At 38.1% G+C, this 17,264-nt stretch overlaps 1 protein-coding gene across 3 annotated transcripts in view; it reads left to right on the top strand.

Moving 5' to 3' along the window:
• DOCK4 (dedicator of cytokinesis 4) overlaps window positions 1-15,627 on the top strand; it is a 221,108-nt gene extending 205,481 nt beyond the window's left edge. For 2 of the 3 annotated variants that reach the window (XM_059847108.1, XM_059847111.1), the window contains 10 exons: window positions 1,092-1,211; window positions 1,590-1,711; window positions 1,973-2,093; window positions 2,590-2,671; window positions 2,890-2,999; window positions 4,139-4,306; window positions 6,436-6,508; window positions 8,988-9,101; window positions 10,006-10,067; window positions 12,506-15,627. In XM_059847108.1, the coding sequence (XP_059703091.1) occupies window positions 1,092-1,211; window positions 1,590-1,711; window positions 1,973-2,093; window positions 2,590-2,671; window positions 2,890-2,999; window positions 4,139-4,306; window positions 6,436-6,508; window positions 8,988-9,101; window positions 10,006-10,067; window positions 12,506-12,931 (1,398 nt within the window). In that variant the 3' untranslated portion in view covers window positions 12,932-15,627. The remainder of the gene's footprint in view (window positions 1-1,091; window positions 1,212-1,589; window positions 1,712-1,972; window positions 2,094-2,589; window positions 2,672-2,889; window positions 3,000-4,138; window positions 4,307-6,435; window positions 6,509-8,987; window positions 9,102-10,005; window positions 10,068-12,505) is intronic. The other variant, XM_059847110.1, reaches the window with a different exon arrangement.
• Window positions 15,628-17,264: the final 1,637 nt, after the last annotated feature.

Raw genomic sequence — 17,264 nt, 5'->3', positions numbered from 1 at the left:
AAGTTTCAAATTTTATTGCCAGCTTAGAATTTGGCAAGATGGAAATTCCACTTTTCATCAGCATTGTGAGATCTTTTCTTAAGATCAGTCAAGTGACAGGTCCTCAGACAGCATAAATCAGAATAGATTCACTGAGCTCACTTTAATTTCACTCAGACAATGTATAGTAATTGACGTTATAATTTAACTTTTTCAAGCTATGGTTAATCTCACTAATGTTTGCAATATAAAACTGGAGTTAATAACTTCCTGGAACAAAAATGTGGTTCCAAGCAATAGCAGCTCAACCCTCTCTGGCACCCACAGCTGATTTAACGCAGATCATTCGGAAGGGCTGGCATGGCTCTGTGTGTGGATGGATGTGCTGCAGTCCTGACCCCAGGTCAGGGATGCTGTACAGCTGCGTGCCTGATCTCAGGCTGCCTGAAAACATCAGCCAGGAGCTCTCATCCAGAGATATTACAGCACACCCTAGCTACTTTGTTTTTAAATCTGAGTTTATCTGATTCCTCATGTAACCAATTCAATATTTTGAATGCATGTGACCAAATTTGAGCAAGATTAAAGTTTTAGCACTGTAATTCTGAAGCACTTGTGTCATGCCTTGTGTCAAGGATATACATCAGGCCACCACTTATGGAGGTCTCTGAGGAGTTGAAATATGATAGGGGACCATGGACTTCATTGCCAATATATTACAGAGTGGATTTGACCATTGCTGTTCTTTCATGCTTTTTACAGCTGAAAATGTCTTTTATTTTTTGTAGAAAATGGCTTTTATTTAGGGTATAGAACTGCTTCTTTGTAAAGTTCCCGTTAAGTCAGATGTTCAACTATGTTATCCATATTGTTTTTTAATACTACAGGTGAATTTGCATAGGTGAAACCTTCAGGAAAGTTGAATGGGAAGAGGCAGTAAATCCTCTTCAGTGCTTTTGGTGCTAGCCCTTTTTTGGTTAGAGGTCTTTCAGAGAATTAGATAGGTGTTTTTAAGGCAATGTGCATTTTGTTGGATTTTTTTTAAATTGGTATCCTAATTGATGATGTGAGCTTAAAAAAATGGATCGAAGATGTTTTTTCCCTTTCTGCAGGCCCAGATTCTAGAATTTGGCTTGGCAGTGCATGAGAAGGTGGTGCCACAGGACATGAGGCCGTTGCACAAAAAGCTGGTGGATCAGTTCTTTGTGATGAAGTCAAGCTTGGGAATACAGGTACTCACATGAGCAGGTGCAAGGATAGAACAGAAGACTGTTCAGCTGCATTAAGGGTTGGTGCATTTTTCCCAAGCAACAAACAGTGACATCTTTTGGTTGTTTGTCCCCATTACAGCCTGTAGCCTTTTTGCAGTACCACAAAGCAAAGAGAAACATAAACTTCCCATACCATGCAAAGAAAAGTAGTCATGTTTTATTAAGAGTAACATTTTACTATCATTAGTGAAAAGGTAAAATATTTTTTTTATTGATGATGAAGCTGATCCAAAATGACATGTAACTACATTTATATGTAGTTTTCTACATATCTGTATCTTATGAAATGCTTAAGATATTATGTTAATTTTAATTAATCTTCTTTTAATAACTCACCAGGAATTTGCTGCCTGTGTACAAGCTAGCCCTGTTCATTTCCCAAATGGAAGTCCTCGTGTATGCCGGAATTCCATGCCTGTTTCTGTGAGCCCTGATGCTGCCAGGGTAATACCACGACGCAGGCAAGTTAAATATTAGTAGTAACATACTTATGTTACCCATGGAAGATGACCCATAAATACTTCTATTATGTGCATGCCTTCTTGTATGGTCTGGCTGAAGTGTGTTCAGCCTTGAATAGCTGGTGTATGTAGTCTCTCTCCTTCTTTCTCTTTCTTTTCCCTCCCCCAGTTAAAGATAGATAAACATGTGCTGTTCTCACATGAGAAATTATGACTGACAATTAAAGTTAACCATTTTATATTTCATTATTCTTATACTAGCCCCTTGAGTTACCCAGCTGTCAATCGGTATTCTTCCTCATCACTGTCATCCCAAGCTTCTGCTGAAGTCAGCAACATCACTGGGCAGTCAGAAAGCTCAGATGAAGTTTTTAACATGCAGGTATAATTTATTGTCATTCTTCAGACTGTACAGAATCATTCTTACAAGGCTATTTACTAAATTATTTCATTCAGAAATGTCATAACTATTGCTGATGTTTCTTTTAAAAAACAAACCTTTAAATGAGGTGTTAAACTAATTAACTCAGAAATAATTTTTTAATGTAACTTTTTTCTCTTGTTTAAATTAGAGCATTAATCTTTTTATAAATGTATAAGTAGCAATGGACTATGATACAAAGTGATCTGACAGTGCATAGACTTTTTTTGTGATGTAATAATTTTACTGTGTTAATTACATTTCTATTTATTTAGTATTTGGTTACATCTTTGTGTAGTTAGATTAATGCCTTTTATACCGATTTGCTAGTTTGAATTACTGACAAACTACTCTAAGAAGTTAAAATTCTTTGTTCTAGTGAAAAGTATGCTTTAAATTTTTGTTTTCCAAACCAGTAAATGTGATCTGGTAACAACAGCACCTCTTCTATACACAGCCTAGTCCATCTACCTCAAGCCTGAGTTCTACTCATTCTGCTTCACCTAACGTGACCAGTTCTGCTCCATCCAGTGCCAGAGGTCAGTGCTTCTCTGCTGTAGTAAACCATATTAAATTACTCTTGATACGTTACACAGCTGAATTTCTGCATGATGTCACTGCTCAGACATCATATTTAGCCAATTACTTGGGGAATCTGAATTATTAGAGACAGAGGATTTTTTTGTCATAAGCATACAATTGAAATGTCTTGAGTTTCACTGCATGAATTTAATCACTAGACACATTCATATTCTAGCTTCTCCTCTGTTGTCTGACAAACATAAGCATTCCCGAGAAAACTCTTGCCTGTCTCCCAGAGAGAGGCCCTGCAGTGCCATCTACCCGACTCCTTTGGAAACGTCTCAGGTAAGAAGTTGGTTGGGAATCCTCAGAGAACAAATAGCTAAGAAGACAATAAAGGCGTGTGTTGAACTTCGAGCAGATTTGGTGCCTGTTCACTGTTGTAACTTCTCAAGGGATTTTTATGGTTTTATAAGCAAATACTCTAAAATATTTTAGATGTCAGAGATGTGAATAGAGTACATAGTGGTTGGTCACATTTCTGCTTAATTTCTTTAGGTGTAGGTCTGTTTCTTTATGTTTACTTACTAAAGTGAGAGAGAGATGCAGAAACTTACCAGATGACACAGCCTGCTTGTGTGGAACAAGCATTTGTTCAATCTAGGGAAAAAGACAAAGAATGAAAAATTCTTATCATGCCAGTTGAGTTCTCCTTGTTGAGCTCCCCTTTCTTTCTTTCTGAGAAAGCTAATCCTAGCCACTATGAGATAATAACTCATTCCATGTGGCAATTCCTATTTTCCAATGTATTTTAAGAAAAAAATTATAGACATTTTGTTACACCAGAGAAAAAAATGTATTGTGTTCTTGCCTTGAAATACTGTTAGACAGGTCTGTATGAAATGTGTATTTTTTGAGTATTCTGAAATTCAACATGAGCTTGGTAAGCTGGCCATTACTGAGTCCTTATTTCATCTTTTCTTCTTAATGGACCTATTTTCCCAAAGTGCTGCTGTTTTAATCCCTGCCATCACACAATGCACGTCTTGCTGAAGCTGAGAAAGATGAGAACATACCTACAGTGTTAAAGGCTGTCCGTTCAACACTCTCATGTCTTTCAGAAGTTTTACCAGTGATAAAAACCAGTTCCAGGATTCTTTATTTTAGAAATTATTTATTGCTTTCTAACTATCTTTTTTCTTGTCCGTTGTTTCTTTGGATGTTGAATTGACTCTTGATTTACTTTTTAATCTCTTTTCTGTTTAAGTCCTCATGCTATTACCTGAGGACTTAAGAAGTAATACTGAGGTTTAGCCAGACTTAAGGACAGTTCTCAGGAGCTGCTTAGAGCAGATAGATCTACTGGGCACTTTGTCAGTGGTAGTGGAGCCAAAACAACAGACAGGAAAGATCAGGAGATGCTCTTTAAATAAAGCGGTTTTACAGTTTGCCGCAAAGAAAAATTATCCCATTTTTGCTCCCAGACTACAAACTCTTGCTTTGCCAAGTGGAATGCGACTTCTATCCCCCACTCTATCCGAGATTGCATAAGGGAGGCTGAGGAGCTCGTAGGCCCAGTCTCCGCTCTCTCTGAGACTCGCCCAGCAGGAAAGTCTCCCAATCTGTCTCTACCCTCAGTGTCCCATGAGAGGGTAAGTAGAAAATCTCCTTGCTCATACAGTGAAGTATATTTCAAAGATGAGGAAGTCTGACGGTTTCTTTCTGCCCTTATAACCGTAAATAAAGATATATCTTTCTGGGGAAAGGTGAAATTTCTTTCTCTGCTGTTCCCTCAGCAGTAAAAATGGACTGTGATCAGAAACAAAATCCTGATTCTCTGCCTTCTGATAAAGAAGGGGAAAAGAATTCCTCAGGACAATTGTAAGGAGATATCTTAGAGATACCTGCAACTCTCATTTAAATTTAGCTGCTCAAACTGTTCCTTGTCCTTTCTCCTTTCATTCTAACACCACTTAAACAGCGTTAGTTGGAGCTTCACACTGAGAGGAAAGGACCACCCATTTATGAATTACTTTGTTACATACAGCTTGATGAAAGCAATTTTCACATTAGTGTTTCAGCCCGGAGAGGTGAGATTCACAGGCAAATTCCTGAACTTCAAGTCTTTCAAGCCGTAGCTACCTTATTTAAGGAAGTTTGATGGACTTCACAGAACAAGACCACAGCACTACTTCATCTGCTTCCTCATTGAAATTGATGCTCAAGGTTATGTACAGCTGTTTTTAGTCAACATCCATTTGTGCTTGCTTTGTGATCTCTGGCTGAATGGTTGTACAGTGTCTCTCCAGATCTTCCCATACTCTGAAGAGGAACAGCTGCTGTCATTGACTGATCAACAAGCCTCCATCGTTTTTTGCGCTATTATTCTTCCTATTGAAGCTTTTTGAATTTCACATTTTTGGGATTTTTATTTGTGTGTCATTAAACATCTTGTGATTGCTCTTGTTCTTCCACATGGTTTTATATCTCATTCTTTTTAGTATGTCTTTGTTTATCTGTATTTCATTCAGCTTTCGTCTCTTTATCTCCTCCAATTTCAGTTGCTTTTTCAGCCGTTGCTCTTTACCAACAGAAAATGGACTTCAACACTTGTCCATCACATCCTAGTGCACTGCAGACTCACAAGGCAGTAAACACTCAATCCAGACCAGGCAGGAACATATGGTCACACTCCCTGTCACATCAGAGTACATATGTAGGTTTAACACCTCAGTTTAACGGTAACTCCAGGAAAACAGATATTACCTGACCCAGAATAACTCTCATATGACATACAGCTCACCTACTGTAGCTCACAGTGTACCAAAAGCATTCTGTCTCTGAGATGTTTAAAGTGAAGTTGAATTGAGCTTAAGTATTTGTTCTCACTTTGTGACACAAAGCTGCAGCATATTAGATCAATGATGATTGCTTTGCAACTGGGTTTGCCATCTTGTGGAATCCCAGCATAGTGCCTCACCAACTTGGCACAGTGCTCTGTGAACACTGGAAAGAGATACAATAATAGGATTTTATTTGGATTTCACTGATCATCTGATCTTGCTTTTAAAGAAAATAAAGTAAGAAAAAAACTCCATGTTTATCTGTTCCCATTTCCTCTGGAAAGTATGTCTGAATTACTTGTAGGATTAACCATATGCTGTTTATATATGTTTTCAAGACAAACTAGTGACCCATGGATTATTTGAATGTGCCAAACAAAATCAATGGTAGAATTTTTTTTCATGCATTTACTGTGATTTGTAAACAAAATGTATCTTAAGAAAATGAAAAACAAACATGCTTTATGGGTCAGCTCTTACCCACAAGAGAAGTAAGAAGACTGCTACCAAAAAAAGTCAGAGTGGGAAAACAGTACATAATGCTTTTCTTAGGAAACAGCCATAACTTGAATATTATCTTGTTCAGATCCTGATTCTGTAATGAAATTATTGCAATTGTTTTAAGTAATCTATTAAGATATCTCTTTAAGAATGAGCTTTTTAATGTTTTTTTAAGGTGCTGGAAACTGTCAGAACTCAGTACATAATAATCCTCCTTCCAATTTCTGTGTATACAATTTTCAGAAAATTAGTCTACTCCCTATCTGTATACACATACTTTAATTAAACTGTTTATGTTCTTATTTGATGTTTATCACTCTGCCTCCTAAGCAGACCTGGGCATGAGGGGGGATAATAACAAAAATATAATTGTTGTCTTAAAGGCAACTGAAATACAACAGGAGCTATGTGTAAACCCTGCTGTTCTCAATTTACAGAGAATGCTGTTTAATCATATTGGAGATGGTGCTTTGCCACGAAATGATTCCAATCTGCCCAGCTCTGACAAAGGTAAGCAGACATGCTACAACATGCCAATCTTGGAAGAATGAAAACTTAATTACTACATCATGTTCCTGTAGAGTGCCAGTTCTTTTGAGTGCATACTGTCATCTTCAAGTGTCAAAACATTCTAACCAACTAAATGAGTTATGCTAACAAATCTAAGTGTCAAAACACTTTGCCAAAAAGGGGAGGACTGAATTTTGCACTCAAATAAGGCTCAGAAGTTTGCAGGAGGGGGTGATGGAGCAGCAGGTTTCATCAGGCTGCCTGTGAGACCTGTCCTTTCTGCTTCTCAAGAGAGACATATGTGGGGAAAAGCCAGCTTCTGGAGAATGGGGCAAAGAGAAGGTAAAGAGATGGACAGAGCCCTGAAGTTTGGTGCCTGCAAGTCCTGTTTATCAAATATAACTCAGTGTGCTTCTGATTACCCTTGGATTGAAAACAACAATTTCTGGTTTCTTGTATTTTGGGGATTTTGTTTTTAAGTAGCGTAAATGAGAAATATATGTATTTGCATAGAAAAAATATTGCCTCTTATAATTTTGCACATGAGGAAATCCAATATTGTTGGCATAGTAATTGTTTGCCATGATTTCATTATGTACCTCATATCAATAATATGCTCCATCATTTCATTATGGTACCTTTGTGGTATGCTGAATAAAGGATGCAGTAAAATAAATTTATAAAAAGCAAGTATTTTAATAATATACTGTAATTAGTACTGACAAGGAATCAGATTTTCTTTAATAAAAGCTGGGTTTTTTAGGTATTTTTGTGTTTACATTTTTTATGAAAATACAGGTGGAATTTTTTCACAGGGCTGAAAAACATATGAAATAATTTAACATGGAAATAGCAAAACTTTTCCACTGGCCCATGCAGCCAAGTACATCACAGAATTGTTAAAATGAAATATTCTCACCTGAAGGCTTTAGCAGTCCAAAAAACTGACTGCTTGGGTGACTTAAAAGAAAAAAAATTGGCTTGTCAAGAAATTCAGGCATTTGAAGTACCTAGGTCTGGTGCCAGGTGACTTTTAGGATGAGGGCAAAGTCATGCTGTTGGGTGACAGCTTACAATAAAAAACAAATACTGCATTGCATATTTTGGCAATAACAAAGCAAAATTATACTCTAGAAAATAGATTATTCTGTTAATTGACCCCAGGGTCAACTAAAGTGTAATTATACTGTGACAATATTGTTTCAGACATGAGAACAGTGTTATTTTTACTGTACCTATTGTATTAGGCCTGGTGTGTAGTGGGGTTGGAGTCCTGAGAGCTCTCAGAGTTACTGCAATAGTGATAATTGATGCCATCAGTTAGCAACAATACTTTGCTTTTTCATTTCATCTTTGTAAATAAACACGGGGTCCTTGCATGTGATTCTCTACTCACCATTGAAACAAATAAACAAGAAGGAACTGTCATGGCAAAGCAAGAGGTTTGAGGCTTTTAAGTTGGGGAATTTTTTTGGTGGAGTATTTGGGAAATGAATGGAAGGTTTGAAGTGGTTATTTTCAACTCCTTTTTTTGTTTTTAAGGAAGTGTAATGAGAATTGTATTTTTCAAATTAGCTTTTATCCTGCCCATGTTAAATGCCCTCTCCTTCTGTCTGTCTGACTTCTTTCCAATATTGGTGACATCTTGATGACATGAAATAATTGAGTTCTATCAAGGAAGATGTCCCAGACCTTAGGGGATCATTCAACTAAAATCATAGAATCTGATCAGGGTAACAGAAAAAGAAAACAGCCACTTTCATACAGGTCAAGGTGGTAGTCAATTTACATAATCAAGCAGAGATCCTTGACCACAGATACAAAGTGTACATAAATTTTCTTAGTCCATAATAATTTCTTAATTTGATATTTTTTGCTGCCAGACACTTTTAATTTCTTCCAAATTTTACTTCCTACATTTTGCACCCTTCTTTCCACCTTGTCTCAATTCTGGATTTGTAGTCTATGCAGGCAACACAGGAATGTTAGCACAGAAAGCTTTCTGAAGGAGGTCGATAGGAATTCGGAGAGTTCCTTTCTCTATATAGAGCCCCTTCTGTATATAAAATGAGTTAATGGGAAAGTTATGAATAGTCTATTCCCTTCTGCCTGGAAACCTCTAAATAGGAGTTTGGTGCAAAGATAAACTCATTATGTTAAAAGGCTTCAAGCTTATCTCCCTTTGCAGCTGGATTTGCAGCACAGCAGAGTGCAATCTCAGCTGCTGCTGCTGCTGCTGATGGCTGCCACTGCTGGTCACAAACTGACCTGAGGGCCAGGTGCATCCATCAGGCATCCATGACATTGATGGCTGCTGTTTCAGAGCTTTACAAGCGCAGATGTAATCACGAGAACTTTTCAGACATGCTTATTGAGTTGTTAGGCGTTTGCATTCTGTCGCTTTTTACACTCCTGGTTAAAAGCAAGTCAGAGAACTGGAAGTGTTGATGCCTATGACAGGTTTTTCATTCTCTTCCAGCTGTAAACACCACCCCCAGCAGCTGGAGCCTGGACAGTGGGAAGGAAGCCAGAAACACATCAGAAAGTGGAAAGCTTATATCTCCTCCTGTACCACCAAGACCTGCACAGACTGGTGAGTTAATGGACATCTCAGGTAAAGCTCCAGTACTTGAGGGCTTAGATTCTTTCCGCTCTGTTTGATGTTTAACTTCTTGGGTAAGTTAACTTATTATTTGATTTCTTACATGAAAGTCTGTAGAACTGCCTCTGTGGGTATTTTCATCTTGTTAATGTTCTCTGCAGTTTCCAATACTCTGCCCCTTCACTAATGAATGAGCAGTTTCAGACAGTTCATGTTAGTATGAGGAAGGATGATCAAATTTAGTCTTTTGATTTTATGATAATTGGAGGTTAGCAATCAGAAATGATCATTAACCACAAAGAATCTTACTGGCCAGAAAATGCACAGCATTCATGAAAGTATATCAGTTCAGTTACTATAATAATTTTGCATTTCAAAAGTTTCATTTCCTTTTAAAGGAAAGGCTGCTCAAGTGATACTATAAATATAATTGTTCTCAAAGGAGTGAGTAAACATTTCGTGTATTATACTTAAGCCTCTGAGTTTGTTCAGTCCTGTTTCTAGTATATTTGGAGGTAAACGTTTGATATAAGTATATTATGTATTTTCTATTTTCCTTATTCGATTTACAAATACATAATATATTTCTTAAGAATAAAAAGGGAAAAGTTGTTATATTGACTCTTTTTTTAGCATGTTATCATTTGATAGATTATAAATCAATTTAAAGTGATATGAAATTTGTCAGAAAAGGCAGATGCAGAAATTTTTTGTACTTGGTTCCACTGCAAGATAATCCACAGAAAAAGTAAAATGAACAAAATCTCTAAAACTATTTACAGCAAAGAGAACTAGAGATAATGTGTATGTATCAAATTATCTCCAATCCACTTAAAAGATTTCTTAGTGAAAATTGTAATGCCACAAGTGCACTGAAATCTTTCTACCTTTACAGCATCACCAGCAAGACACATAGCCTCCATTTCTCCTTCTCCTGCTGGAAGATCACCAATGAAGGTACTGTCTTACTGCAGTGAATTGCCTTTGTGAGACAGATCCCATGTGTTGTGGGGTAGATGGTACATATTTAATGTGCATTATTTGGGATTATATTATGTTTTCTTTTTCTTATCATATACCTGTACAAAAATCAGTATTCTGTCTCCAGCATGGAAGAAGGGGAGGTGCCAGGAAAACCTGTTGTGCAACCCATTTGTTTTATTCTTCCAGCATTCAGAGCTGTTAGATTTGAGGATTTGTTAGAGAGTATTTCCTGCTTCAGTCATTTTAATACCCATTTTTCTCTGCAGAATGATCCAGGGCGGTTGTAAGAAGATGCAAGTAGTTTGACACCTGCCAATAGAACACATTAAGCATAGGCTGTGAATAAGCACTGGTTCTTCTCTGGTAGTTAAACATCCAAAGTAATTTAAGATCCAGGCTAAACTGAGCAGATTTCATTTCTATTTCAAGATGTTTGCATGTGTTGGTACCCACATACTGGCACCTGTTTTTTTTTCTGGAAAACTTGACTGGGAAATCTGTGTTTTCCACAGCATTGGAGCACACAAACATGCAGCCTGCTTATTCCAGGCCAACCCTGGTGCTGGCAGAGTGCATGTCATTGATCTTGGGGATAGCCTCTGCCACCCCATTGAAGCAGAGATGATTCTGCAGGTAGAAATATAAGAGTCAACAACATGGAAGGAGAGCAAATGGAAACGAGCATGACTGGTGTTTCAGGCACTCAGATGCAAGGAGAGAGGGAAGCAGCCCTGCCAAAGTAACCCCTCAGCAACCCAATGCCTAATTAATACTGCAGAGATACACATTGACTGAGGAGGAGAACAGCAAAGGTCTGAAATCTTATATATGGTCACTTACTCCAAGTGTCCAGTGTTCTTGGAACTGGAATCAAATACATAATTTATTTGAAAACCTTTACTGTGGGTATTTGTGGGAGTAGGAGTGCAGTTGGAGCCTCCTCACATACATAGGAGTGGAACATGGAGCAGGCTCCTGAGAAAGTCTGAAATGTCTTCACCAGGTGTTGAGCTTAAATAAAACTTGCTTTGCTTTTCCCAGCCATATACAGGGCTCAGATTTTAGCCTTTCTTCTTACAGTGTGCTACCAGAGAAAACCATCTTAGTACAAAACCCAGTGATGTAAATTAAGATATCTTTTTTCTCCATTGATTTCAGTGCTCTGTGGATTCAGTCCTAGATGGATAACTAAAATTATCTCAACAGCATAAAGTCAGTGCAGCCAGCTCTGTACACCCCTGCCCCTCTTCTCCTCCACTCCCATCCTTTGTTGCATGGCTCCCACTCTCACCTCAAGCTGAGCAACTGAGCATCAACCAGTCTAACAAGAATGGGAGTGAGAAATTTGTCTTTATTTTGATTTCTCCATCCCTTTTTTAGCCTGAGGCTTGAGGCCAATAAGTTGGGATTGTTTCAGATGACTCCAGTCATAATTAGATATGTTGCAAAAAAATTTTAATTTGGAAAGTGTGGGCTAACCTTTCACAGTTATCAATTGAAGTTGCCTTACTGAACTAGAACTGCTCAGTGGTTTTAGGTAGGTCTTTATTGTGCATGCCTTTTATTTGTCATCAGCACTGTTGTTGCTGCTTGGGCCCTCAGCTCCTGGTCCCTCACCATCCCTCACTGATCTGTGAGGCTGCTGGTGCAGCCTCTGGCCACCTGTGCCCTCTGTATGGCCCTTGTCCCCGAGGCACACGTGGTGTGTTGTGTTTGTACGTCTAAGGAACACCTGGGAGATGGGGGAGAGGAAGGGTGGTGATGCTGTCATCTGCCATTCTGTTGCTGCCCCACACGGGAACAGGAACAGCAGAGAAGGGGGCTGGCACCCAGCAGTGGCTCTTACCTTGGCTCTTTACCCTGCTTTGTCCTACTCCCCCGACGCTGGTTTTATGGTACCCTCAGAAACGATGCCATGATGTAAGTGCACTTTCCACTGCATGGCAATGCACTAAAAGCTGTGAGGAAAAGTTTTGGAAACGGAATTTGGGATACGAGAGCCTGCAGTAGCAGCAGTGGCTGGGCTTCGGCGTTAGGGGGCAGGATACCCCCAGGTATGCCCTGCACCCAGTGATGCATTCCACTCCAGCTGGGAAAACTAAGGGCACATTCTAAAGACTTCCAGATTTTTCCAGGGTATTATGATAGTAAGATAACATTTAAAAACAGTTTTATTTCCACTTATATGAATTACTGGCATGATCACTATCTAAGTTGTACCCAGGCACTACCGAAATGAACTTTTTATCAGTTTCCTACCAGGTCTTGATTAAACAGGGACACAACCATTTCTGTTTATCAAAGCTCACAGTTAAATGCACTGTATCTATGTATGTTTTCAGTCTGAGCACAGAAACACTCTCCCTCCTGGGTTCCAGGTAAATTCTTCTTCTGCCCTTTCTTTCGAGCAGGGGTCTGTGCAATCATTCACACCGTCTCCAGTGGAGTATCATTCCTCGGGGCTCATATCCAACTCCCCGGCGCTGTCAGGGAGTTACAGCAGCGGCATCTCTTCGCTCAGCCGATGTAGCACATCAGAAACATCAGGCTTTGAAAGCCAAGGCAGCGAACCAGCAGTGACTGTCCCAAGCTACAGCATTTCTGAGGAACCTGTGAGAAAAGAAAGCAAAACCCCACCACCTTACAGCGTGTATGAGCGGACTTTGAAACGCCCCGTTCCTCTACCTCACAGCCTCTCCATCCCACCCGCCGCAGACCCCCCGGCACTGCCACCCAAGCCACAGCTGGTTCGGCCAAACAACCTGGAAAACAGCAGCAGGAGGACTGAGCAGGTTCCCCGGCCCAGGCCTCTGCCCCGCAAAGTCTCTCAGCTATGAGAAGCCACTTTTATATTTAATTGCAACACATTCTTTACTGTTCAAGAAATAATATTTTTTAAAAATGGTAAAAGTCATTTAGTTAGGCACTTTAATATTTTGTCCACCTTTTCTTTTGAGTAATTTCAAAATGCTTATTAATATTATGTTGCACATTTGAAATGAAATTACTAATTTAGGTTGCCAGATATTACAGGAAGCATGAATGAGAGGATTTTTTTTTTTTAATTTCATGGTGATGAATACTGATAAATGCTTTTATTTGTACTTTATTTTTATTTGAAAAATCTAAAACCCTACAACTCTCATCTGAGTTAGCTGAATGCTTCTTACAAAATGCAGAATATACTGACTGGATCTTTACTACTAGAGATAAATGCACGCTTTCTAACAAAGTAGTCTGTAGACTAGGATGTTTCTGCAAGTAGGCTGAAAGTTGTTTCTCTTACCTGATGAATAGGTTGGTCATTTCAAATGTATGTGGCAAAACTGAGATAAAATGCAAGTTATACAGCAGAGGACTGTTGTAAGAATGTGGTTTGGAGTTTTTGAAACACACATTTGGCTTATATTATTTTTAAGATGGAAAAATACCTGTCTTTCAGTCAGCATACAGCACCGTTCTGGTGAATCTCTAAAAGGTTTTGTGCCATTCGTGTATGTACCTGACACATCCTTTTTCTTTTTGAGGTGCAATTTACTTTTATTCTTCCAGTTAATGTATTTTTTGTTGTTGTTTTAGTTTTGGGGGTTTTTTTAAAGCTAGGAGTTTTCTAGTGAATGCTCTCTGCTGTTCTTGAAAGTTCACCCTAAAATACAATCTGTGTATGAAATAGGTACAACTCAATTGTTCCTTTAACTTGTGTACAAGAGTCAGTACTGACTATTATCAAGGCAATTCACTAAATGAGCCAATTTTTAAAAATACAAATGGCTGGTTTACAATCCATATATTTCAAAAGCTAATTGCAAAGGTCAATTAATAATTTTGTAAAAATCTATCAAAAATTCAAAACAGTTCCTTGGATGTGTGTGAGCCATTGGAGCCAAGTTTTGATTTGCTTTTTAGCTTGAGTTCATCACCATCATCTTTATTGTTGAGAATGGTGTTCGGCCTTAGGTTGTATTTTAGTGACTGGCATCTGAAGAGCTCTGGAAAGCTAATGCCAAGACATAGGAATGTGGAGGGAAAATTAAAAAAAAGCACCTTCTGTATGTATGTTTTGTATCCTCTTTCTTTTATTGACTGTTTTAATGTGCTTGGGAACAGATGTGTGAACTGCATTTTAAATCATATTGTTAAAAATATTCTCCCTCTTTTGTTGGGAAGCTCATGTTGATCTTAGCTGTGTTTGATTTGTTGATAGTTTAACTGGAAGAAAGTGACCACTTTTTTATATTCTCTCAATTAAACCTTCAGCAGTTACAAGCTGTTGACAGTAGTTATAGAAGTTTTCTATAATAAATGTTCAAGTATTTTTGTACATAATTGGTAAATTTTAATAAGGAGTGTACCATTATGTGAAAAAGAAGCAAACAGTTGTGTATGCAGTAAGATTGTTATAATTATGCCAAATACTTTATGTATGGAAAAAAGAATATTTGTAAATATGTGCTTTTAACAATAATTCTGCCATATTGACTTTACAATTTTGAATGTCAGAAAAAAATAATATATGTTCAAATATTTATGTTTTAGTGAAAGTATTCATAACTTGAAAAGGAACATATGAATTTTAGCTTTGTATCTTGCTGATTTCAAAGTCTGGAATTCCTTGAACTAGCTCTTGCTTTCTACTATAACATTTTTATGTCTGTAACCACATCATAAAACCTGTAGAAGGCTACATATTTATGCTGATATAAAGAAGTAATGCCTGAAATTTAAATAAGGTGTCACAAGTAAGATAACAAAGCTGCTCTGGATTTTTTTTTCCACCCATGTAATTTAATAGATTTTGTTGTGCTTGAGCACCATATACAGTATGAATCAGTGTTATTTGCTCCTGAAGCCTTTTTATTTCTGGCAATAAGCAGAGTTGATGACTTTATCATTTGTGTGCATTACTGGTCAGCTTTGCAGCAAAACATTTCACAAAGTCTCTGTTTACCTAGACACTCATATTGGTTGCTGCATAATGTTAGTATGAAATAAAAGAACTTGCTTAATCTTTACAGTACAGCTTGTTTTCTACAGAATGAGAGATTCTAATTCAGTTAGCCACAGAATGAAAGTTCAGACTCCTTGTCTTGCTAAATACTTTTTTTCTTTTTTTTCTTTTTTTTCTTTCTTTTTTTTTTTTTTTTTTTTAATCTCCTGATTGAGTTTTCTCCCTATTTGGACTCGTAATTGCTTTGTGAGACAAAGTGGGGGGAGTATTGATATGCTCTTCTGAACAAGTGAAGAATGTAAAATTTACTAGAGAGTTCACTGTAAATCAACCTGCATGAGCATTCTGTTTTTATAACCAGAACATCAGAAATACTCTGAATGATAGAAAATGATGTAAAATTGACAGAGTACTCTTAAGCCGAGTTAACACATTTTCTGCTTAGCCAGTTTTGACAAATTGATTCTGTAGATCAGTTTTTCAACCTGATTACCTACAAAAAATGTAGTATGAAATTTTGTTATGTATGTTGCAACACCCACTGCTTGAAAACCTAATGTAAATAAAGGTCTTGTTAGAATTTTATGTGGTAGTCATAAGTATAATTTTACCACTTTCTGGATGATGGTGAGTAATTCAGAAGCTCATACAGGAAGACCAATGGCAACAAGGTTGCTCTTACTTCTCAATAGCTTGAACATTAGCCAATGTGTCTGTAATAGGTTAAATGATATTGTATTCAAATACCATATTTGAGATGCTGGAGTCTCTAGGATGCCAGAGAAACAACCTCAAACTCAGCTGGCTGGCTTCAAAATGACACAGTTCAGACTGGTTCTCATGATGGCATAATAGCTCTGTAGTATCAGTTATGATGTCCCAGGCCAATTTCTGTGCCCTGAAAGAAGCATAAAACCCTCTTAGGAAAGGTTTCAGGGCAGTACAGTTATGGGCCTGCTCACATGGAACAGGGTATAGTGAAAATCTTCTATATGAAAGTGGCACCTTGCCCACCTGCCTGACCATTCTTCCTGTTCACTGACTGTCCAACAGCACCTGCAAAAAGAACAGTGACAGAGCAAAAACGTACCAATAGGCAGGAGTCAGTGCCTGAGGTATAAATGATGAAAATCATCTTGTTTTGAATGTGGTTAGCGAGGTATGTAGCAGCATTGTCTCAGTAAACCCAGGTGCTGACAGATTCAGATCTTTGTTCCAGAACTCTGCTGGTTGCTGGAATTTGAGATGATTCAGGCAGAGCCTTGACATATGCTGCCCAAAGGGCAAAGTCCTATTTGGTGGGATATTGTGGAAGGATGGTTGCCAATGGATCCCTTAAGATTCTGACCTTGAACTAGATTATGTGGGAGAAAGCCCTTTTCATATTAATTTGTCTTTACCTTCTCTTTAACATTTTAATTCAGATTTTGACATATACTTCATAGAAGAAACTAGAATGATTCGTTTGGATAACACTAACAAAAAAAAACCAACAACAACAAAAACCATTGGGAATTAAACAGCTAAACTATTCAAATCTCAGGAATAGCAAAGGTTTAGAGCTGCATATCTCATTGTGCAATATGCACCAGGCTAGGGACTCTTCCTGGGTGTTAAAATAAGGCTGCTGAAGAAAGAACATTAAATTTTTTTTTTTTAAAAATGATTGCTCGGTAAGGAACTTGGGTGTGTCTATTTTGACAGGCTGAGGGCTGTCAGACTTCAGTGGGGATGCAGCCTTCCAGGCACAGCTGGGCAAACTTACCTAGGTTAGAACTTGTGCTAAGGACACAGTTCATACCTCCTCTTTAATTGACTGAAATTCATGCCAGGAAGACTGTTAGAAGAAGGTAAAAGAAGGTCAACAGTTGGGGAAGAAAAAAAAAAAAGTGCAAATAAAACTTAGGCAAAACCTTGATGGCCTGACAATTATCCAAGTGTGTTTTGACTCAGCCAGGAGACATGGTAGGAGAAACTGAAATGTTACCTGAAACTGAAGCACCGAGTACATTTCTTTAGGCTATTTTGTAGCGTGATGCTTTACCAGCTTAACTACTGGTTGAGCTGAAGGGAGTGGAAGGGAAGCTGACAAAGGGAAGCTGTCAGGGAGTCCTGACAAAACAGAGGGTGTTTTATTCTACAAAGGCCTTGCAGTGGGGGTTTTTCTCTTTTGCTGTGGCTAACCAGAGGACAAAGAAGACTGACTGTCATGAGTTGCAAAG

The sequence above is a fragment of the Haemorhous mexicanus genome, chromosome 5 (assembly GCF_027477595.1).
Source record: "Haemorhous mexicanus isolate bHaeMex1 chromosome 5, bHaeMex1.pri, whole genome shotgun sequence".
Taxonomy (NCBI): Eukaryota; Metazoa; Chordata; class Aves; order Passeriformes; family Fringillidae; genus Haemorhous; species Haemorhous mexicanus.
This window is presented reverse-complemented; position numbering and strand designations above follow the sequence as displayed.